The sequence below is a fragment of the Orcinus orca genome, chromosome 16 (assembly GCF_937001465.1).
Source record: "Orcinus orca chromosome 16, mOrcOrc1.1, whole genome shotgun sequence".
In the NCBI taxonomy this organism is placed as follows: Eukaryota; Metazoa; Chordata; class Mammalia; order Artiodactyla; family Delphinidae; genus Orcinus; species Orcinus orca.
The window spans coordinates 43,052,434-43,077,582 of NC_064574.1; the positions used below are offsets into that span (position 1 = coordinate 43,052,434).

General features: G+C 41.1%; 1 protein-coding gene and 1 non-coding gene across 4 annotated transcripts in view; both read right to left on the bottom strand.

The window, feature by feature from the left end:
* KIF16B (kinesin family member 16B) overlaps nt 1-25,149 on the bottom strand; it is a 276,855-nt gene that overhangs the window by 32,282 nt on the left and 219,424 nt on the right. For 2 of the 3 annotated variants that reach the window (XM_033429440.2, XM_012533190.3), the window contains one exon: nt 6,933-7,016. The exons of the other annotated variant lie outside the window; for it this stretch is intronic. In XM_033429440.2, the coding sequence (XP_033285331.1) occupies nt 6,933-7,016 (84 nt within the window). The remainder of the gene's footprint in view (nt 1-6,932; nt 7,017-25,149) is intronic. 3 annotated transcript variants of the gene reach the window in all.
* LOC117201558 (U6 spliceosomal RNA) lies at nt 11,888-11,994 on the bottom strand. Its single transcript, XR_004483622.1, has one exon. It is a non-coding gene; the product is annotated as a U6 spliceosomal RNA (small nuclear RNA).

The window sequence follows — 25,149 nt, forward strand, 5'->3', positions numbered from 1 at the left end:
CAGTGATGGGGAAGAGTTTTCCCACTTGCAGTGAGTTTTGAGTCCCTGAGTTGTTAGCCATCAGCCCACACAGGATGCCACGTGGGGAAGGGGAAAAACGGCAGAGTAAAACTGACAGTATGGCGGGCGCTTCCCTTGTCCCTCCAGCCTCCATCTGGGTTTGGAAGTTGATCCTCTCCTTGTAAACATGTGTTTCAATTTTGGTTTCTTCTCAATTAAACCAAAGACTCTGCATGGAAACCAAAGTGGGATTTTCCCTCCAGATGGGGACTCACTCTTCTGATGTGACCATAAAGTGCCAACTTACACTGATATGGAAGGACTTCAGTTGTGTAAAATGGTTTCTTGATGGGCACTTTGCCTCTGGAGTTCATTCTTTCCCAGACTTCCTCCCCCTCACGGCACCGCTTACTTACAGTGTACACACTTCATCATGTAATTCTAATAACTCCATTACTCACAGTGTACATACTTCATCATGTAATTCTAACAACTCCATGGAGCAGATATGATTTCTGCCACTTAACAAGTAAGGAACTAAAGTTTAGGGAGGGAACTAAGGTCACAGGACACGGGAGTAGTCTCACAGAGCTGGGTTGCAAGTGCAGGTCTGACTCTAGAACCTTCTGCATTATTCCAATACCACATGGAGTTTCCCATCTCCTTCCCAAATCTTCACGCCAGATCACAGCAACTTTAGCCCCTCTGACTTCACGAAGCACCGCGATGAAACAGCCCCCAAAGTCCAGCTCAGTCTCCTCCCACACAGCGACAGCCACGTAACCCCCTTCAGAAATGCTCTGTGATCAACAAATCACAGAAAACAGTCACTGCTAATACGAATGACCATACAACCAGAAAAGGTAAAATACATAAAAACATAAATGAGGAGGGAAACGGTTCTTCCCGTGAGGTATTTTTCACTCTCTGCCTACTTTGGTAATGGTTCCGCCATTATCCGTTCTGTAAGATCAGCAGAGAGTAGATGGAAAGAACGTTCAATTAAGCACAGAATTGCCAGATAGCTTTCAGGTAGCCGAACGAGTGAGAAAATGCAAGGATTTTCACCTCCTGAAATGTATTGTGAAACTGAAAGGATTCAACCTATACAATGTCTAAACCAAAATGATTCTACTGTTGGAAATCAAAGGTTTGAAAGTAACATAAAACTGAAGTGTCAACAGAAGCAGACACTGCTGTTAGTCAGAAAAGCTGGGCTGTGCAGGGAAGTGGCCCCTGGTGCTGGGCAGGGGGACGTAGCACTACGGCAGCCGCCATAACACCCACGTTGTAAGGCAGGTAAGGCATGGGAACCACCAAGACTTTTATTTTGAAAACAACTCCTCATTTAGTTCACGTTAGAAAAGACGACACCTGTGAGCTCTGGGCATCTCTCTATTGTAAGAAAAAGTGATGAGACGCAGCTGAGGGCCGGACGGGTGCTCACAGCTAAGCTCGGTATTCTCCTGTCAAGGGCAGACAGCTCCAAAGGACACCAAGACCAGGCGAGGCTACTCTGTGACCACGAGCAAGACAGAAAGAAAAACAAAACCCAAAAAACACTCCACAATCATGTCTGAACACAAAAACATGAATACTGTACAAACCATGAAAATGATCAAATACCCCCCTCCTCTGGCTAACAGGATGACTGCTGTGTTTCTTATCAATCATAGTTTTAACCTCACTCTGTTCTTCTTGCCTTCCAGATAAGAATTATTAAGACACCCAATCAGAGAAATGGCCCAACATCCAATCCAGAGCAAAGCCCGCTTGCTTGCCCTCTGCCCCGAATCACCTAACCCAGGGCCAAGTCCTATCATAAGGTCTTGGTAACACCTTGCTGAGATGCCCCCTGCTTCCCATGGTATCTGTTCTTTCTCAGGGCAGGGAATTAATAAATCTAACATACTGTTAAAAAAGTAGGTGTATGTCTGGGGGTCACTGGCCGAAACGCACTATTTGTCAGGCAGAGGCTTGGGGTACATCAGGCGTGCTGGGGACGCCACAGTGGGCAGCCTCACTGTCAGCGACTCGGGAGACATGCAAAGAGAGCCGACCGGCTGTGAACAACAGCTATGTAAACGCAGAGGAACTGTGCTCGTTTCATAATGATCCTAGGCCTCTCATCTTTCTCACACCGGACAGTAGCTCAACTGTGATTCAATCATCAGAAAGCATTTCTACATTTCAGATGACAATTTTACAGGGTGAAAGAAAGGGTGGTGTTACATCATGAGATTCCTGGTATCTTCCAAGTATCACCATAAGAACAGTCACATAATCTTAGTGTCTTTGTCCTCAGAAATTGATTTTGCAAATAGATGTAACAAACTGAGGTGCTCACATTGCTACACTTCATGACTGCAGGTGGGGGGCATTCTTTTGTCCTCCCCTGGCTCTTAAAGCAGATCTGAAACGTGCTGGAAGGCGCCATCACTGTGGCCAACTGTCCTCGTCACCACCACCACTTTCATTCACCACGGTACCACCTAACATTTCGGAGTGCTTCCCTCTGTACCAGAGGCCGTGTGATGTCCATGATCTCATTTAACCCTCAGGTCAACTCCTGGAAGATGGTGGTATTATTTGTCTTCATTTGTCAGTGATAAAGGACACTGACAGTGACATTAACTCCAAAGGAACAAAGCCAGGATGCGAGACCAGGATGAAGCGCCCCAGGCCCATGCTCTAAGCTTCCACACTATCTTTATCCATCTTAATAATGCTCTAGCCAGTGACTTGAAAATGGGGAAGAAGTGGTCTTGGGCTGCTGCCTGCTCTAGTACGTTCAAGAAAACGTCCGAGAAACTTCTCAGGTTCTTACACCTAAAGGCAGTCGTTTTATTCTTGAAAGCTTTACTGTTTTATTAGAGGATTTCACTTGTTTTCATTAATTACAGTTACTCCTTGAAATGACAGACTACTGAGATGATTAGCAGAAATGTTTCCAAGTAGATGATAACGTTCTCTGAAATTAGTGACCCAAAATGCACCTCTCATCAATCAACAAAAACAAAACAAAAAACTCATCTATTTGGGGCTAATATCGGCAGATTTTCTGAGAATTCAGTGAATAATACAGTGAATGTGAAGCACGTGTGAAATATCATGGGAGATGAAGAATTCAATTAGACGTTGATTCTGTTGCCTTCAAGTAACTGAACAGTATAATAGGGGAGATCTGAGACATAAACATACCTTTTGATACAAGCAAGAAAGTACCAAGAATCTTAAAAGAAGTGGAGGTGAAATCTCATGGACATTCCAGAACAAAGTGTGCAGAAGACCCAGCTGCATCTCAAGCTCAGAGTGTGCTGAGGATTAAGAGAAGGAGGCTGCCCTGAAGGACACTCTAGTATAGACTGAGGCTTTGCCACTCACTGGCTACATGACCTTCTTTATCCTCCCCAAGACTTAACTTTCTCACCTGTAAAATGGAGATAATAATAGAAGTCACCTCAAAAGCTGGCTAGAGGAGTAAATGGCATGATATACCAAGCCTTTCACTCATGCCTGGCACTCAGTAGACACCCAGTAAATGTGAGACAGCAGTAGTACTATGTGAAAGCCTACGGAATTGCCAATATTCCACCATTCTTGACCTATGACAATGACAGGTTCAACCTGATGGTAATGGTATCTGGCTTCAAGTACAGTAACAAGCACCCTTCTGCTCCACGTAACTCATCAGACAGAGACTGATGTGATCATTTCCTGTTACCTCCACAGCCTTTTCTGCTGGGCTGCCGTCCGCGTTACAAGAAGGGCTTGGAGGAGCTGAGCACCGTGTCACACGTGGGGAGAGCCGCTATCAGAACCCTCTGGCTGCCCGATAGCAGGGTCTGCCCACGATGTGCACATTTACACTGAACGGTTCCAGCGGGGCCGGGATGGCAGCAACAGGGGGTTCCGCCCACGTTAGAAACCTCCAGAGACTCTGGCTCTTGTGGAGCAAAAGTGCTTGGCGGCATTTGGGCATGAGATGCGAAGCAGTAACAGGCCAGATTCTGGAAAACCTGGCTCCGGGTTATAAGCTACAGTGGTCCTGGTAACTCTTTGTGGGTGGAGCCTATACACATTTATCAGTAAGAGTGAGTTCTGGAGGCCAAATGTACACTTCGCCACTGAGCATCACCACGTCCTGACTCACTGCTGCCTTCTCCTGGTGCTACACACCCCAACCCCACAGGGCTACCACCACACGCACCACTAATATTCCTCTCTCTGCGGTGATAAAACTAATCTCTAGAACATCTCGTGACAGGCAGAAATTTCTGCTGTTACCCATCATTTTTAGAATAATTATTTTAACATTGTTCTAAATAGGATTTAACCTTATATAAGTTAGAAAGTAGGTATCTATGTCTTTCATGTGAAAACATTTGACACTTTTTGTTGATAAACTCAAACACAAGGTCCAAATCTTGCAGCTATTTTAAGAGCAAGGAAGATCGAAACGCAACTGGATGCTTGCTTACAACACTGCTCTAGGCAGCTCGATCGGCGTGAGGAGGTTTGTAAAGCTGTGTTTCTGGATTTTAAAAATCAGCGGATAATTCCTTTGGCGCAAACACTATGTATATTGGTGTGTGCCGGTACAAATGTCTCCTACTGAAATCCACCTTTCTGTACGTGCCTACGTATTCAACTATACCTCCAGGCAGAGTTTCATACAGCAATGTAAACATATGCTCTTTGAGGGCAAGAAGTGTCTCATTCACCTTGATATTCTATATAACACCTAGCACTGTCCCCAGCATGTATCAGGAATTAAATAAATGTATATTGAATTAAATAGGAAGTTCAGGGACAATAAATGTTAATTTTCACATGAAAATGCACTAAATCAGTGACTCTTGGTGTTAGCTTGAAAATAAAAATCATAATAGTTGCAGGAAATCAACTCAAGAATGTCAGGTTAACTTTCCAGTAAAGTGAAGCTGAATTACACTCCCTCCTTGACAAGAACATAATATTCTAAGATTTCACAGTCAACATGAGACGAAATACACTTAATTTAAAATGTAAGCCCCTCTATTTCCACAAGCTGTGGGGAATCCATTCCTTATGGGTTAATGCCACAGGTAAACCACAGTCACGGGCAATGGGAGGGATGCTTGTATCCGCAGAGATGTTGACATAAAACTCTGTTTGTCAACAGAGTTGATGGCTCGGTAGGGCTAAGAGTTGATGGCTTGTTTGTCAACAGAGTTGATGGCTCAGTAGGGCTAAGTGATTAAGCAGGAGATCCTGAAAAAGCAAACATGGGTTCCACCTGAAAGTACCAAGAATGAAAAGGTGCCCTGAGCTTTGCTCTGACTCTGGAAGCTGGAGTGGAAAGACAAGAGTCCCCAAGAGCAGGGCTCACAAACGCACAGCACACAAACGCCCAATCTGTGGGGCACGGCTGGCACCATGTGCATTTAATTGGAGCCCTGAGTAAGTAGGGATGACAACAGCTACTTCCTGTTAGTTTACAAACTTGTTTTTATACACTGTCGTTCTGCACGTTTCCATTAAAGACAAGTCTGGATTACTGACGCAGGTAAGGGTTCCGGAAAGAAAACCATCACTAGTTCTACCGTGAGTTTTAAATTGTTTGTATGATACAATTAAACCTTTAAGAGAACTTGGTCAAGCAGGCTCACCACGATAACCTTTCCCTTGAATGTAAGCTATTCAGTTGGGTATCAGGGTCATACCACCTCATAGGCTGATTTTTAGAGCCCTGCAACGACCCATCCAAACTTCAGTCGTAATAGTTCCAGCACCCTTTCAAAGGTGTAATTCTATAGTTTAACTCACAGGCCTGTAAGCATGGCCACACCCTGAAACTCTTCTTTCCTCAGATCACTTCTATACTGCAGATCTCAAGTCTCTAAAATGCCCCTCGTGGACCACAATCTCCTAGTCTTCAATTTCTCCACGGTCCCCACTCCCCACTTTTGCTCTCACTGCAACCTCCAGCCTCTGGAGGTTTCCCTAAGGCTTGGTTCACTGGTATTCACTGGACTCCATGGGCAGCCATTTCAAACTAGCTGTCTCCAGGAATGAGAAAAATACCGCCGTTTTACAGAGACTTTCACAATTCAGAAAGGGCTGTCTCAGGCCTCCTCTTATTTGATTTCACTTGCAATACGTCTTCTTTTTCTTCCTCTTAAAAGAGTAGCAGAGGGGACTTTGCGAGGCCCCAGGAAGCTTGCTGACTGGAGTGAGCTATTTGTAATTTTATCCTGCCTGCCTCAGTGGCTCACAGCGGCAAGAGGGTAGCCCATGCCCGAGGGTTACCTGCGACCATGCCTCAGCACACTCTGCCTCGGTAGCATCAGATGCCAACCAAATAAGCAGCTCTAGCCTGCAAAGCAATACAAGCTCTATGGAGCAGTCAACAGTGCATGCCAGCAGGGAGGCAGTCAGAAAAACAACAGTTGTGTTGAACCAAAGCTCTCCACGGAGCTGGCTCAGAAGACGAAGTTAAAATAAGTCCAACAGAACCTAACCATGACTAAAATGGGTATGTGTCTTTTTGCTTCCAGCCACCTTGAAAAAGTAACAACGATGCAATACTACAAATCTTCAGTTAATTAATTCAAGTTTTTGGCAGCAAGCTTCTTACCCCCAGCCTGCATTGTGTACCATCTGTCTACGTGAACATTCAGTTCTCACCCACAACCTGCTTCCTAACCCTTGGTATAAATGTATCTCCTCAAAACCCAGGAAAATGCTCTGTTGGGGGTGGGGGGAAGGACTTATATTTTCAATAAACTGATCTCATTACTTTACAATCTGCTGCTGCCACCTCCTGTGTTCATGAAGCAGCATCTCTCCATCCGTGAACAAGAGTTAAGTGTTTAAGAGGAAGAATTCTCACTGGTCAATCAGATGGCAAACTTTCTGCACACAGAGAAAGAAAAGCTTAATTCTGTTACCTCTAACTGACTTCGCCTCTCAGCAATCACACGTTCATCCTTGTTTCCAAATAGTTTCTTTGGAGGGAATTCAAGAGTCGCGAGCTGAAATACATATTTTATAAGAGAGGCATTAATATCACACCTGTGAACTTTGGGCTATTATTAATCCATTATTTGGAATCTCTATCATGGTGGGGGGGGAAGAGAAAGAGGTTGGAAGTTTAAAGATGGTAGGGCCTGCCTTGCTTAGCCACCAACCGTGTGACCTTGAACAGACCAGGCAAGGCTCCACAAGGGTCACCCGAGAGGCAGGATGATGGGGCCTCAAAGGAAGGCCAGACTTGAGTCTCAGTGTTTTGTCCCAGACGACGTAGTAGACTCTTTGCCAGGTGGTGTTTCACATGTTTTATTTTTTAAAACACAAGTTTGTTCTTCTTTTAGTCTCCTTCTAATACTAGAATTCAATTATATTTGTGTTGACATAAGAATTTGAAAACTCAACAAGCATACTACCTGAACATTTTGTAAAAGAGTTCTGTAAACTTTCCGTATTGCCTTTTCTCAAATACTACTGCAAATGCAGATGGCCCATGTGAAAAGAAGGCTTCTCTTTCAATCTTTTCTCCTTGTCTCCTAGAGAATAAAGGTTTAGAATTGGCTGTAGCCAGGTCTTGGAATTTCATAGGTATTTTCCTTATGCTTCTTTTCTTGGAAGTATAAAAATCATAACGAAAAGGTAAGTTTTCTTATAGACTCCAAGGCAAGAAAGAGCTCTATAATCTGCCAGAAACCTGACCAGCTTGCGTGGATTTGGTTGAATGAACGCTGAGCGGTAATAATCGCTGGTGTTGATGAAATTCACTATTTCCTTCCTTCCTCGCCCTGTCGGGTTCAGACACACTGAGAGGTCAACAAAGAGTTATCAAGAAAAAAAAAAAAAGAATATTTCTCCCACAATATAGGTCACAATGTGCCACAAAATTCCTACTTTATACATACGCAAAGCTTGGCTGATTTAAATTTATATTGCCACAGTGGGAATCAAAAATTAAGAACTAACATCTGTATGTACAGGACTTAGAAACCTTAGTACTAAAGGAGAATATACATACAGCAAAATGCACATATCCTAAGTGAACAATTGGTGAATTTTCAACATCTCAACACACTGTAACCACCACCCAGATCAAAAGAGAACACCCCCGGCCGCCCAGGAACCCCTGGCACTCCCCTCCCGCTTTGTAAAAGGCTGGCGCTAGCCTGACTTCTAACAGCATGGTTTAGTTTTTCCCATTTTTCAGCTTCATCATATGGCACGAACCCTTTTGTGTCCACCGTCATCGCTCTACCTCATGTGTGCGAGGTCCACCCATGTTGCCATGTGTAGCAACAGTTTGCTCATTCCTGTGGCTACAGCATCCCACCATGTGAACATTCCACCACTGGTCTGTTCAGTCTCTGGCTATTGGGCTTTTGGCTAGTTTCCACTTTCTGGCCCTTAGGCATTGTGCTGTTATGAACATTTTCCTATAGGTTTTCCATATGTTTCCTATGAACATATGTAGGGATTCCTGCTGGTCATAGTCTGAAGGGTGAAAATGCTAGGTCATATGGAATGCAAGTGTCCAGCTGTACCTGAAGTTATCAAATGGTTTCCCAAAGCAGTTTTACCACCAACACTCCCACCAGCAGTGACTGAGAGACGCAGTGGCTTCAGATCCTCACCAGCGCCTGGTGCCGTGGTCTTTTTCATCTTGGCAATGCTGCTGGGTATGCCGTGATTTCTACTGTGGTTCAGATTTGCATTTTCCTAATGAGCCATGATGTCGAGCATCTTTTCACATGCTCATTGACCATCTGGTTACTCATTTGGGGGAAGTGTCTGTTCAACTCTTTGGGCCATTTTTTATTGGGATATGCCTTTTTCTTATTAAGAGTCATTCTTCCTTTTCCCTCTCTTCGAGGTGTCTTTGATGACTTTAGAGCCCTTTTACAAAGTTAGTGGAAGTCAGAGGTTTGCTCCTTTCAAACTCAAGTGCTCTTTCTACCCCAAACCTTGGAGCCGGTGGGGTGTGGGAGCTCCTTCTCCTTCTCTCACCAATGTTCCAATCTGGTTGCTTACAGGCAACTTTAAAATCTGTTCAAGGTAAAGTGAAAGGCCATGGGCACCGAAGTAAGACAGACCTAGTTTGAATCTTGACCACTAACTAGCTAACTACTTTGTTTCTCTGAGCCTGAGTATTCTCTGCTGAAAAAAAAAAAACACAGGCAATGGTAGTAAACGTTACCGGTTATCTGTGAAGATTTAGTGAAGCAATGCCGAATGGGCCTTAGCTACTCTTACTGTTTACTAGAGATCTGATAATTACTAAGAACGCAGCATGCCACATCCCTGGTTCCCTCTCCCCATCCCTGGAATGGTGATGTGGCTTCAGGGAGCAAAGGGGCTTCTGGAACCCTGACTTCACTGGCACAAACACGCTTCCCATATGTTGCAGGTTAGAGAAGACAGGTACCCAGAACGTGTCTTTTGGGCTCCATCCAGCCTCGATTTCATCTTGTACAAATGTGTTCCCCCACCAAATGCAGTGATGCTGAAGGCTTGGCAAGCATGCTTTCACAGTTGGTTGTTTTGTCATTTTCTTATGTGGCTGATGAGGTGACGTGGTTTCTGTCGGGGGAAATTTACAGTCATCCTTGCATGCTCGCTCGGAACTGGTGCACTGAAAGGACCCTCTGGCAGCTGAACTAGGTGGGAAGCAAGCATTTAAATTTCCTCGTAGTCAATGGTAGTATGTACTCCACCCTGGGATGGAGGCTAGTATCTTGTGCTACGACGACCCACCCTGTGAAATAACTGTGTATAAATTATCTATAATACAGATTTTAGGAAGAAAAGGGCAACCTTAAATGGCACTGAGGCACATAATCACAGGACTATAATATTCAACAATTTAACTTCAGAGATAAAGAAACACAGGGTCAGAAGTCAGTGACTTAGAATGGTTCCAAGTCATGGGGTGGCTGAGTCAAGACGAGGAACCAGGACTGACTCTAGGTTTTCACAACAAGGCTGTAAAGTGTGTCCGCAGAGTATGGAAGACCCTTCTGAAGTCCTTGAGAACCTAGGACCCAAATAAAAGACAGTAACCCCTCCCAGTGTGTATTAACCAGGAAAATGATGGTCAGCTGCTGGCAGTAGTCAACAGGCCCACCAGGAGCTGTCAACAAACCTCACTGAGGACCTGCACCAACAAGGGAACAGGAAAGTGACAGGGGTCAGTGACCACGGTGGGGAAAACAGGAACGGGATGGTCTGGAGGCAGGGTCCTGGGAAGTCTGTCCTGGGATTATTAGCTCCTGTCAACTGACTCCTCACAAAATAAAACATAAGAAGGATGGAGGTGAAGTGCTGGAGGGAGGGAGAGAAGGAATGGAACAGAAGTTCCCACGTGATTCATGATAAATGCACGCAACGGGGTCCATGTCCTTTTGATGGGGCTGGGACATGAACAAACTGAAGGAGAAAGGTAAGGGCGTGAGGCAAGGTATTACCTCCATTAAAATAATTATATTTACATCAGAAACAGCTTTCCAACCTCTTCCCTCTGACAGAATGGAAACTACCTCCATTTCTCCTTTTTAGAGAATCTTGACAGTGCTGTTTAGGCTTCGCTATCTGTAAGCTCTTAGGTTGAATGAGATGAAATTGCCAGTTTTGAAGTTAAAAATGGTTGAATATCAGCAATTCCATAAGGTTAAACCCCTTATAAAACTTCTGACATTTTAATTTAAACATCTTTATTGGAGTATAATTGCTTTACAATGGTGTGTTAGTTTCTACTGTATAACAAAGTGAATCAGCTATACATATACATATATCCCCATATCCCCTCCCTCTTGCGTCTCCCTCCCACCCTCCCTATCCCACCCCTCTAGGTGGTCACAAAGCACCGAGCTGATCTCCCTGTGCTATGCAGCTGCTTCCCACTAGCTATCCATTTTACACTTGGTAGTGTATATATATCCATGCCACTCTCTCAACTTCGTCCGAGCTTACCCTTCCCCCTCCCAAATCCTCAAGTCCATTCTCTACGTCTGCATCTTTATTCCTGTCTTGCCCCTAGGTTCTTCAGAACCATTTTTTTTTAGATTCAATATATATGTCTTAGCACATGGTATTTATTTTTCTCTTTCTGACTTACTTCACTCTGTATGACAGTCTCCAAGTCCATCCATCTCACTACAAATAACTCAATTTCGTTTCTTTTTATGGCTGAGTAATATTCCATTGTATATATGTGCCACATCTTCTTTATCCATTCATCTGTCGATGGACACTTAGGTTGCTTCCATGTCCTGACTACTGTAAATAGAGCTGCAGTGAACATTTTGGTACATGACTCTTTTTGAATTATGGTTTTCTCAGGGTATATGCCCAGTAGTAGGATTGCTGGGTCATATGGTAATTCTATTTGTAGTTTTTTAAGGAATCTCCATACTGTTCTCCATAGTGGCTGTATCAATGTACATTCCCACCAACAGTGCAAGAGGGTTCCCTTTTCTCCACACCCTCTCCAGCATTTATTGTTTCTAGATTTTTTGATGATGGCCATTCTGATTGGTGTGAGGTAACACCTCACTGTAGTTTTTTTTTTTTTTTCCGGTACGCGGGCCTCTCACTGTTGGGGCCTCTCCCGTTGCGGAGCACAGGCTCCGGACGCACAGGCTCAGCGGCCATGGCTCATGGGCCCAGCTGCTCCGCGGCATGTGGGATCTTACCAGACCGGGACACAAACCCGTGTCCCCTGCATCGGCAGGCGGACTCTTAACCACTGTGCCACCAGGGAAGCCCCTCACTGTAGTTTTGATTTGCATTTCTCTAATGATTAATTGAGCATCCTTTCATGTGTTTGTTGGCAATCTGTATATCTTCTTTGGAGAAATGTCTATTTAGGTCTTCTGCCCATTTTAAAAATATGGAATGCTTCACTAATTTGCGTGTCATCCTTGCACAGGGGCCATGCTAATCTTCTCTGTATTGTTCTAATTTTAGTATATGTGCTGCCAAAGTGAGCACAAAACTTCTGACATTTTTAAATGACCACTAGGCCGAAGATACATTCCCAGCTGCTTTTACCCGCCAAGGGTAAATATTCTCAGTTGAGGGATTGTTGATTGGCTACATCTAAAGCAATATTCTTTCAAAAGAATGTTCAAGCACTCAAAAATAAAACAGAACTAGAAATATCTTATATTTTAAAAATGCAACACTAAAATAGCCAAGGAGTTGGGGAAACAGTAACAGTACAGGTGGCACGGAAGCCATTTAGGGGCCAATAGTTGTTGACACAGAAGGGATTAGGTTGCTACTCTCAACAACAGCCTGTCTTTTGAAAAGAAAAAAAAAAATAAGACCATCATAGTCTTTACTTGGATTAAAGAGTGCAGGAACTGCTGCTTCATTCTTACTATAAAATCCTTATAATCCTTTATATCTTCACTATTATATAAATCCTTAGAAGGGTTTAGAAATCTGGGGTAGAAGAGAGGCCTGAACTTTTTCTCTGCCCAGGTACAAAGTGACCACCTCATTTATTTTGAAACAGAACAGCAAAAGCAATCCTCTGTAGGGTTCATTTCCGGATTGTGAATTATTTAAACTGCCCATATGTTTTTAAAAATGTACAATTTACCAAGATAGAAAGAGCCACTGGTCAGGACAAATAATGTGCCTGGAGAGCCAAAAAAAGGAAAAGATCTCTTCTATTTTGCAGAAAGCGCTGCTGTCTGAAAAGTAATATTTCCAACAAATTAAGAATACAAGAGAGGCTCAGAGAGGGGGTGACTGTCCCTGACTTTTCCCCTCATGTCCTACATACACTGACATCTATTGTTTGTTTGTTTGGTTTCTTAACCTAACAGCAAATTGAAAATAAAATCAATGATATAATTTGCACATTTACATTTCTTCTCAAGTTCTTTTCAAATTTTTTTTCATTTTTATCGCTTCATTTTTGAATCTAGCAGATGGTCGAGATCTGATTTCCATGAGAAATGCTGTCAGGAACAGTAGAAGGCATCCGTGGGTGGAGGAGAGATTCCTCTTTGATTTCCTTTGTAACCTCTGACAAAGGAAATACAGTGTCCTACATTTCTAAAAGTTAAAGTTCCTGAAGTTCCATATTCCTCACACCTACTCAATTCTAAAGGAACTCAGATAAATATTTCTGATTTATATAAAAATGATCAAGATACTTGGAACTCAGTAATGAGGAAAAAATCATTTTCTTTCTTTTTATAAGATTTCATTTTCTGTCAGAACCAGCTTGCTAGTTTCTACCCGAAAAGTATGTTGGGATTTTTTATCGGGATTGTACTGAATATACAGGTCATTTTGGCAAGCAGTGACATCATAAAGTCAAGTACACCATTCCATGAAAAAGTAAAAAGATTTCATTTTCATAAAGAGCAAAACCCATCATTTCCCCCTTATAACTTTCACGGATAAAGTCTCATGTTAAAAAAATATGATTGCCGCGGAAATAATCTTTCTACAAACCGTAACACCTGATGGAGCAGCTCGGGTTAAAGACGGTGGAGTAAAGCCTTTATTTGCATCCCTTCACACCTTCAAAAGCACCAAGAACGACAAGAGATGAAAAGCAGAGTTCCCTTCAATCCCTGAAACTAACACAACATTGTAAATCAACTACACTCCAATAAAAATTAAAAAAAAAAAAAAAATGTAAAGACTCTGACTCCAAAGTAGGAAACCACTGCAGCCCACACGCAGGCCAGCAGCCGCTGGGAGCCCAGCCTCCCTTTCCTCCTCTCCAGGCCACAGGCCACAAGCTGTCCACCAGGGTCGGCATCCAAGCCCCCAGGTATTGCATGACACTGATGTTAAAGACTAAAGCTGGGGACAAGGAGAAGGTGGGGGGAACCCATAGCAAAGAGGAGGGCAGTAGGGGCCTGTGCGGGGAGAACCCAGAGCTGCTCAAGGTGTTGGCAGAGAAAACAGGCCAGAGGCAGGCACCTGGCTTTACTGCCACAGACAGTGACCCACTGCCCCCGTGAACACCAGAAAATATGTGCCTCGATGCGAAGGGAAAAACTGGTGGAAAAAAATTCAGAAATATTCCAGGCAAAGGTTTAGGTGTGTGGTAGCTTGCTGCCTCCCCCTCCCCAGGGTCTGTCCCTTCCTTGTCCCCATGATTCACTGGTGTTTTCCCCTAAAATTAGTCCATTTCACTTAAAGATGAGAAATAATTAGAAGGAACTGAAACTGAACTATGAATAAAAAGAGTAGGTGAGGAGATACTGAATAAAAGAGAAGCAAAAGGCAGATAAAGAAGAGGTACAAGAAGGACTGACCAAAGACAAGAAGAACTGAGGGAAGAAATTATCCACAGTCTTAAGGAACCACAAACACCCATAAAAAAGAACCAAAAGCAGGAAGCAATACACAGGTTGAAAGAAGAGACTACAGTGGGGGAAAAGGGCAGAAAACTGAGCCAGCTCATGGAGAAATGGCTGATTCCAGGACTGGGATGGGGACCACGTAAGATGAGCCCAAAGCATCTTGTAGTGCCAGAGATCAAGGAAGTGCTCAAAACCAAAAGCACGTTGGGGATTCCCTGGTAGTGCAGTGGTTAAGAATCCGCCTGCCAACGCAGGGGACACAGGTTCGAGCCCTGGTCCAGGAAGATCCCACATGCCACGGAGCAGCTAAGCCCGTGCGCCACAACTACTGAAGCCTGTGCACCTATAGCTTGTGCTCTGCAACAAGAGAAGCCACCGCAATGAGAAGCCCACTCACTGCAACAAAGAGTAGCCCCCTGCTCACGGCAACTAGAGAAAGCCCGTGCACAGCAACAAAGACCCAACGTGGCCAAAAATAAATAAATAAAATAAATTTTAAAATTTTTAAAAATTAAAAAAAGAAGAGATGGAAGATGTATTTAAAACCAAAAGCACAATGATGGGAGTGTGTCACAGGGACACAGGTGCCGATGCAAAGAGCTGCTGCATACGGCCTAAGTTGGAAAAACGTGAAAAACAAAATTTTTAAAAATGTATTGCCTTAAAACCCAAAATATGATGAAATAAACAAGTAAATAAATAAATGGGGAAGAAGAAACAAGCCACCCATTCAGAAGAATTCCAAGTAACTAATGTAGATACCCCACCCTCCAGGAAGTGGGGGCATCTCTCTCCACCCCTAAAACGTGGGCTCTGCAGAATGTGTGCTGTGCAGTGCCTTCCTTCCCAAGAGAACAGTATAGAAAGGGGGGAACCAAGGAACCTCACAGGGGAGAAACCTCAGCCAGGAGATCAAGGTCAATCTCAACAGGGATAAGTCACACTGATGGTGTGTGTGTCCTTCATATGATGTGATGATAATGACACTTTACCTCCGTGGTTTTTCTCCCCCAAACCCAAATGTCTAATCATGAGAAAAACAGGCATATCCCAATTGGGAACATTCTCTAAAATACCTGACCATCATTCCTCACAATATCAAGGTCATTAAATATAAGGAAAGTCTGAGAAACTTCCACAGCGAAAGGGAGCCTAAGGAAACATAGTGACTGAATGTAATGTGGTATCCTGGATGGGATACTGGAACAAAAAAAGGACATTAGGTAAAAATTAAGGAAATCTCAAAAGTACAGACTTTAGTTAATAATAATAATAATGTATCAGTGTTGGTTCACTAGTGGTGACAAATGCCCTATACTCATATGAACTGTTAACAGGGAAAGTGGGTATGGGATATATGAAAACTCTGTATTACCTTCACATTATTTTTCTGTAAAACTAAAACTATTCAAATAGGATTTCTGGTTTCTGATCTGATACGTAAGGAGCTTAGAAGTTGTGACGTCTGTCCTCACAAGAAAAAAAACTGAGAAAACTGAAAATCAAGAGCTCTTCTCGGATCCATCAGAGAATTAAGGCCACAGGGCAAACTACTGTCCCCCATCCGGAGAGACGGACAGGCAGAAACAGAGAAGCACGGCTTAGCTGGTGCTGAAGCTCACAACTGCAGCCAGTTTTTGTAGGAACACTTTAAACTGCAATCGACGAACTGCTGGAGGCTCAGTGTAGCCTAGTATGAGAGTTAAAAAAACTCCAGAGGAGCTGCGTTTTCCATAACTTTTGTGACGTTTACCTCCAGAAGTCCCACCAGATTCTCACTGTGAAGAAGAATCCCTTTGGTTCTGCAGAAGGTGCTAGGGGCGGGGATGGTGGGGTGGTAACCTTCTGAAATACACCCAGAGTGCTCTGCCCTCAAGGGAAACTGTTTTCCCAGAATCTAACCACTTTGGGTTTTACCAAAGCCCAACTGTTCGGGGGCAGGGGAGTGGAATGCCCCCTGCAGGTTTCACTAAGAGACTGAGACCTAATCACAGGCCTACAGACCCTCCAACACACACATCCCACTACCACGCCAACAGGGCTCCTGCAAGACAATGGGACTGCAGCTAAAGGAAGCCCGAGCCTCAGGCTCTATTTAAGAAGCTTCTGGGAAAACCCAAAGACAATAGCGGAAACACAAACAAGGGCACTTGAGGACATTTTTTCCGCTGACACCACAGCCAGGGCAATTGTAGCCTATATGGTAGCCAGATAAATATAAAACTGCATGCTAAAAGCCTATCTACTTCAGCTCCATTCACATGACACACCATCTTTCAACAAAAATTACAATGCATGCTAAAAGGCAAAAAACAGTCTGAGACTATTCTAAAATGAAAAAAGCTGATTGAAAAAAGGAAATCCAGTGCCTCCACACCCTGCACCCCTGCCCCCTCCTCCCCCACTGTCTACATGCTCAAAAAACAAAAAAAATGAGCAAGAAGAACTCAAGAAAGAGACGAGAGAAACAAAAACAGTAGAAGAAAAACAGTAGTAGAAAGTCCCAGTAGAGGAAACAAAAGTAGCATGAAGACAATAAAAACACAGGTTAGCCTATGGCATATAGAGCAGAGAAAATAACAAGGCAAAATGAAAAATGCTAAGGGAAATAAAACGTGACCCAAGAGGTTTATAAGTAACAGAGAAATGTCTTTAAAGTGTGCAGTCCACAGGCAGACGTTCTCAAGCGCATAAGAACTCAGGTAAAACACATCAAGGTGAACCTTTCAAAAACGTACAGGATGACCAAAAATATCCAACCAAGAGACAGCACGATACAAGGATCTCAGGAACGAAGAAACCACTGTAAATACCACCTCTACTTAAACCCACAACTAGGACAGAATTATGCATAATTTATGTATAAAAAAGGAAACTACACATAATTTATGTATAAAAGAATGTGCTATATCGTGACTTTATAAAATATAATTTTTAAAATTGGGTAGGTGGGAGTAAATAAAATGTGATAATCTTAGCTTTGTTATGAGTCAATTATTGTTTTAATTTAATTTTTTTATACAGGTTCTTATTAGTTATCTATTTTATACATATTAGTGTATAAAATATTATACACATTTTATTATACACTAATATTATACACTAACTTATAGATAATAGTGTATAAAATATCATACATTAATATACATACATATTAGTGTCAACCCCCATCTCCAGATTCAACCCACCACCACCCCACCCCCGATTTTGACTGTTTGGTTAATAAATCTGTTCTCTACATATTTGTCTCTATTTCTGCCTTGCAAACTGGTTCATCTGCACCATTTTTCTAGATTCCACATATATGTGTTAATATACGATATTTGTTTTTCTCTTTCTGATTTACTTCACTCTGTATGGCAGTCTCTAGGTCCATCCATGTCTCTACAAATGACCCAGTTTGGTTCCTCTTTACGGCTGAGTAATATTCCACTGTATATATGTACCACATCTTCTTTAATCATTCATCTGTCGACAGGCATTTAGGTTGCTTCCATGACCTGGCTATTGTAAATAGTGCTGCAATGAACACAGGGGTGCATGTGTCTTTTTGAATTATGGCTTTCTCTGGTATATGCCCAGTACTGGGACTGGTAGGTCATAAGGTAATTCTATTTTTAGTTTTCTAAGGAACCTCCATACTGTTCTCCATAGTGGCTGTATCAATTTACATTCCCACCAACAGTGTAAGAGGGTTCCCTTTTCTCCACATCCTCTCCAGCATTTGTTGTTTGTGGATTTTCTGATGATGCCCACTCTAACTGGTGTGAGGTGATACCTCATTGTAGTTTTGATTTGCTTTTCTCTAATGATTAGTGATGCTGAGCAGCTTTTCATGTGCCTCGTGGCCATCGGTTTGTCTTCTTTAGAGAAACGTCTATTTAAGTTTTCTACCCATTTTTGGATTGCGGTGTTCGTTTCTTTAATATTGAGCTTCATGAGCTGTTTATATATTTTGGAGATTAATCCTTCATCCGTTGATTTGTTTGCAAATATTTTCTCCCATTCTGAGGATTGTCTTTTCATCTTGTTCATAGTCTCCTTTGCTGCGAAAAAGCTTCTAAGTTTCATTAAGTCCCATTTGTTTGTTCTGTTTTGTTTTTATTTCCAATACTCTAGGAAGTGAGTCAAAAAAGATCCTGCTGTGACTTATGTCAAAGTGTGTTCTTCCTATGTTTTCCTCTAAGAGTTTTATGGTGTCCGGTCTTACATTTAGGTCTTTAATATATTTTGCGATTATTTTTGTGTATGGTGTTAGGGAGTGTTCTAATTTCATTCTTTTACATGTAGCACTCCAGCTTTCCCAGCACCATTTATTGAAAAGACTGTCTTTTCTCCATTGTATATCCTTGCCTCCTTTGTCATAGATTAGTTGACCACAGGTGCGTGGGTTTATCTCTAGGCTTTCTCTCCTGTTCCACTGACCTATATTTCTGTTTTTGCGCCAGTACCACACTGTCTTGATTACTGTGGCTTTGCAGTATAGCCTGAAGTCAGGGAGGCTGATTCCTCCAGCTCTGTCTTTTTTCCCTCAAGACTGCTTTGGCTATTCAGGGTCTTTCTTTTGTGCCTCCATACATATTTTAAAAGTTTTTGTTCTAGTTCTGTAAAAACTACCATTGGTAATCTGATAGGGATTGCACTGAATCTGTAGATTACTTGGAGTAGTACAGTTATTTTCACAATATTGATTCTTTCAATCCAAGAACATGGTATCTCTCCATCTGTTTGTGTCATCTTTGATTTCTTTCATCAGTGTCTTACAGTTTTCTGAGTACAGGTCTTTTACCTCCTTAGGTAGGTTTATTCCGAGGTATTTTATTCTTTTTGTTGCAGTGGTGAATGGGATTGTTACCTTAATTTCTCTGACTTTTCATTGTTAGTGTATAGGAATGCAAGAGATTTCTGTGGATTAATTTTGTATCCTGCAACTTTACCAAATTCATTGATTAGTTCTAGTAGTTTTCTGGTGGCATTTTTAGGATTCTCTATGTAGAGTATCATGTCAACTGTAAATAGTGACAGTTTTACTTCTTCTTTTCCATTTTGTATTCCTTTTATTTCTTTTTCTTCTCTAATTGCCATGGCTAGGACTTCCAAAACTATGTTGAATAAGAGTGGCAAGAGTGGACATCCTTGTCTTGTTCCTGATCTTAGAGGAAATGCTTTCAGTCTTTCACCATGGAAAATGTTTGCTGTAGCTTTGCCATATATGGCCTTTATTATGTTGAGGTAGGTTCCCTCTATGCCCACTTTCCAGAGAGTTTTTATCATAAATGGATGTTGAATTTTGTCAAAAGCTTTTTCTGCGTCTATTAAAATGATCATATGGTGTTTTTGTTTTTTTTTTGAAGTATGCGGGCCTCTCACTGTGTTGCCTCTCCCATTGCGGAGCACAGGATCTGGACGCACAGGCTCAGCGGCCATGGCTCACGGGCCTAGCTGCTCCATGGCATGTGGGATGTTCCCAGACCGGGCCACGAACCCGTGTCCCCGGCATCAGAGGCGGACTTTCAACCACTGCGCCACCAGGGAAGCCCGATCATATGGTTTTTATTCTTCAATTTGTTAATATGGTGTATCACACTGATTGATTTCAGTACATTGAAGAATCCTTGCATCTCTGGGATAAATCCGACTTGATCATGGTGTATGATCCATTTAATGTACTGTTGGATTGTTTGCTAGTATTTTGTTGAGGATTTTTGCATCTATATTCATCAGTGACATTGGTCTGTAATTCCTTTTTTTGTAGTATCTTTGTCTGGTTTTGCTATCAGGGTGATGGTGGCCTCATAGAATGAGTTTGGGAGTGTTCCTTCCTCTGCAATATTTTGGAAGAGTTTGAGAAGGACGGGTGTTAGCTCTTCTCTGTTTGATAGAATGCACCTGTGAAGCCATCTGATCCTGGACTTTTGTTTGTTGGAAGATTTTTAAGCACAGTTTCAATTTCATTACTTGTGACTGGTCTGTTCATATTTTCTATTTCTTGCTGGTTCAGTCTTGGAAGGTTATACCTTTCTAAGAATTTGTCCATTTCTTCCAGGTTGTCCATTTTATTGGCAGAGTTGCTTGTAGTAGTCTCTTAGGATGCTTTCTATTTCTGCAGTGTCTGTTGTAACTTCTCCCTTTTCATTTCTAATTTTATTGATTTGAGTCCTCTCCCTCTTTTTCTTGATAAGTCTGGCTAATGATTTATGAATTTTGTTTATCTTCTCAAAGAACCAGCTTTTAGTTTTACTGATCTTTGCTACTGTTTTCTTTGTTTCTATTTCATTTATTTCTGCTCTGATCTTTATGATTTCTTTCCTTCTGCTAACTTTGGGTTTTGTTTGTTCTTCTTTCTCCAGTTCCTTTAGGTGTAAGGTTAGATTGTTTATTTGAGATTTTTCTTGTTTCTTGAGGTGGGCTTGTATAGCTATAAACTTCCCTCTTAGAACTGCTTTTGCTGCATCCCATAGGTTTTGGATCATCGTGTTTTCATTGTCATTTGTCTCTAGGTATTTTTTGATTTCCTCTTTGATTTCTTCAGTGATCTCTTGGTTATTTAGTAACGTATTGTTTAGCCTCCATGTGTTTGTTCCTTTTTTTTCCTCTGTAATTCATTTCTAATCTCATAGCGTTGCGGTCAGAAAAGATGCTTGATATGATTTCAAATTTCTTAAATTTACTGAGGCTTGATTTGTGACCCAAGATGGGATCTATCCTGGAAAATGTCCCCTGCGCACTTGAGAAGAAAGTGTAATCTGCTGTTTTTGGATGGAATGTCCTATAAATAGCAATTAAATCTATCTGGTCTATTGCGTCATTTAAGCTTGCGTTTCCTTATTAATTTTCATTTTGGATGATCTGTCCATTGGTGTAAGTGAGGTGTTAAAGTCCCCCACTATTACTGTGTCACTGTTCATTTCCTCTTTTATAGTTGTTAGCATTTGCCTTATGTACTGAGGTGCTCCTATGTTGGGTGCATATATATTTATAATTGTTATATCTTCTTGGACTGATCCCTTGATCATTATGTAGTGTCCCTCCTTGTCTCTTGTAACATTATTTTAAACTATATTTTATCTGATATGAGTATTGCTACTCCAGCTTACTTTTTATTTCCTTTTGCATGGAATATCTTTTTCCATCCCCTCACTCTCAGTCTGAATGTTTTCCTAGGTCTGAAGTGGGTCTCTTGTAGACAGCATATAGATGCAGTTATGGAATTTGATTTCATCGTGATTGCACCCCTCCTATCATCTCATTGCAGCTTCTCCTTTGTCATTGGATGTGGGGTATCTTTTTTGGTGAGTTCCAATGTCTTCCTGTCGATGATTTTTTAGCAGTTAGCTGTGATTCCGGTGCTCTCACAAGAGGCAATGAGTGCACGTCCTTCTACTCCACCATCTTGAACCTGCCCATCTCAATTGATCATTTAGAAGAGCGAAACAACACTGATAATTTATAAAATGGAAACGCACCACATGAAAAGTAGCAACTACTGTTTTAATGGTTTTTATAATCTTTCTTAATGTCACATATATTTTAGAGGCTGTGGTGGAGAAAAATTTAATTTGAATTTCATCAATTTCTTCAGTTTTACTTGATTTTCTTTCACTTCCATTAAATTCAAGTAAAATTAAATTTAATGTCTGTAATTAAAAATAGCATATCGTTTGAACCCAATGTTATAAAGTTATTTCATTCTTTCTTCCTGTTCTTGTTTGTCTCATTTTAATTTCTTTGTATCACTCTACATATCCATCCTGTTATCTGTGCCTATTTATTTAAGTACTTAAAGTAATGTTCATTAAATGGTAATTTAATTATATTTAGAGAATGATTTTGAATAATCTGTTGCTTCTTATATTATGTGGAACTTGTATAAATGAGCATGCATCATTTTTATAGAAACAATAAAAAGTGATTATCTTTTTTACATATTTAATGGAACAGTTAAATTAACACCATATGGCTTTTTCTTTTAATAACCTGGGATTTGGGGCAATCAGATTTCAAGTCTCAGCTCAGCAAGGAGGTGGTTGTATAATATCTCTAGTTCTTAGTTTCATCGTCTGTTAAAAATGAAGAAGTTGAACTGAGATATTTCCATTTCCAGCTCTGAAATTTTGTATCTCAGGTACTGATGATTAAAATCTCTCTATGTTGAGTTCCAAGTAGCACTTTAGATACCATGGAGGTATTTTACCTATTAACTTGGCTATATTGCTTTTGAGGAGTGTACCTTTCTTCCCATAAAATCTTCACAGCATTCTTATTTGAAGTAAGGGAAACGTGTACAGGGAAAATAGAGCCCAATATAATAATGAAATGTTACTTTTCAAAGGTTGTAGAATAGAAAAAGGGCAGAAACAAACGGGAATGCAGTATTCATGAGAAAACCCATAAAACTGTACCACTTCCTGCTATAACCATTATCCTTACAGCAGGAGTGGGAAATGATGCAAAGACAATTGAGCTCTTATGGGAAAACTGTACATTAAAGTTAAAAATGACTGAGGTCAAATATATTGGATATTTGTAAGAGACATGATAGGCCTAGACAACACTGGAAGAAAACTGAACAACAGCCCTATGGCTTACTTTGTGTAATTATGAAATTTGATTATGCTGAGTAAAACATAGGAAACAAATGAGAATTAAAATAGCACATTTCTTTGGCCTAAGTGAAATAATGACAAGCTTATTCTGCAATTCAATAAAGAAAACATATTCTAAAGATAAAAGGACTTAAACAGAAGCCATTAAAAAAATGAAATCAGTAATTTTGAGGCTCACTGATTTCCAATGAAATTTGTCTTGCCCTTCTTTGCTGCTTGTGGAGTCTAAAAATCCAAGTGATCAACTTTATTTTGCATGTTCGAGAAACAAGCCCATAACTTTCAGGCTGAACAACAGCTCTATATGAAGAATTATCAATGGAGTAAGAAAAGACAGTGGCTCCTTATAGAACTAGCTAGCCAGTTTATGGAATTATTTGTGAATCTCAGTTTTGGGAAAATAAAAGCATTGAGTATCCATTTATTCATCAAGTTGGCTAGCTATATGTATATGTATAGATATTAGAAACACAGTCAGCATTCTCTGTTGCTTTGTAATATTTCTTAATGATCTTAATGACCTCAGAGTGAAATTTTCATCTACAAGCTGGCTTCTCCCTTTCTGATTCTCAGTGAACTGACACAGCCTGATTTCTTCTAAGAGTCACCACACTCAAATCCTGACTTCAATATTTATTACGTTAGAATAAGATAGGTCGGCCAGTCTGCTGCCATCAAAGAGACAAATTAAATGTAATGGAAAAGTTTGCTTTTATTAAAAGTCTTTTTCTCTTAGCCAAGTTCACTTTTTAGGTTAGCCAGGTGGTCCTGACGGCAACAGACAGCATAGGTTTTGATATATGGCATCGTTGTTCCTTTGTATATAAATAATGGCAGCCCTAATATAGAAAAGAAATTAAAGTGAGCAATAAAAAGTCTTGCCTCTCTTTTATGATTTTACAACAATTAAGCAGCTAACACTGGATTATAAATCACTGAAGGGAAACTGAGAACAACTGAGAACAACAACAGTAATAAAGTATGGAATCTTTACTAATGAAAGGAAAGTATCTGACTTTTGTTACCACCTAATAAAAGTGCACTTTATTGTCATTCCTCATTCACTAGGCATTTTCTTTACTCCTGTTAATATTTGGCTACCTAACCAGTATCCAGTTTTTAAAGATTAGCGAGAAAAATTCTATACGGCAAATCTATATGGTCAAATCAGCTTTAACCTGTCTTTTTCCAGTAGACGTACCTACCTGACAACAGCCAGCATCTGAAACACCCACGCTCTACAGGTTTGTGGTTGTAAATTTCAGTCACTCCAGCTTTTGAGGAATACAAATAATGAAAACTCATCAAAGGGCTGCCATAACTCTCCCAGCTGACTAGATGGAAGCATTTCTGACTATTCAAAATTAATAGTAGCTCCCAAGGCCTTATAAGAACAGCTGTCACTGAGAAATATACTCACAAACAAATAAGTAATTCTCCCAGTTTGATTTGTTAGAGGCATGAAGCGGCAACTCTTCAGGGCAACCTATGGGTTATCAAAGGAGCAATGAGCTCCTGTAGACCTTTGATATGGTAATGTGAACGTACCATGCACTATTTATGAGCACGTGCTATGTGCCTCGCCCAGAGCCTGGTACATTCTAGACTCTCATTAAGGATCTGCTCAATGAACAAGGCAGAATCCTTTGCTGGTGGTCCACATGGAACAGCCAGAAATTATAATTAGGACATTCCACCAACAGAAGCTGCTGTCCTGTCATCACTGAAGTGCTAAAACTTGGCGAGATCCTAGGTACAAAACCAAATTTGGAAATGTATCAATACTTAGGACTGCCCTGACTTTGTTATATTTGGTATAAAATACAAAATAAAATAAAATCCCACTCCTCCCAAAGCCAGTATCAATTTTATTTAGGTATGAGCCAATGAAGACAGATTTGAGAACTTTAATAGATGTCCCAACAATTTTTCAAAGTGAGAAACATTTCAGATCTGTGAGAATTTCATATTGCATTTTTATGAATAATTATGCAGTTGAATTAACTCAAATGCTTGTATCTTCCATCCGTTACTGTGATGCTAAATTGTCCCTTTCAGGGACTGAGACGTGACAGGAACCTGTCATTGCCATGACATTCAATAGAAGGAACCCCATTTCTAGTTTTCATCCATGGGGTCTCGCTATGTAACAGATTTTTCTAGGGAAGAGATTTTCTGCTTTCTGGGCTCATCTGGAGAACCCT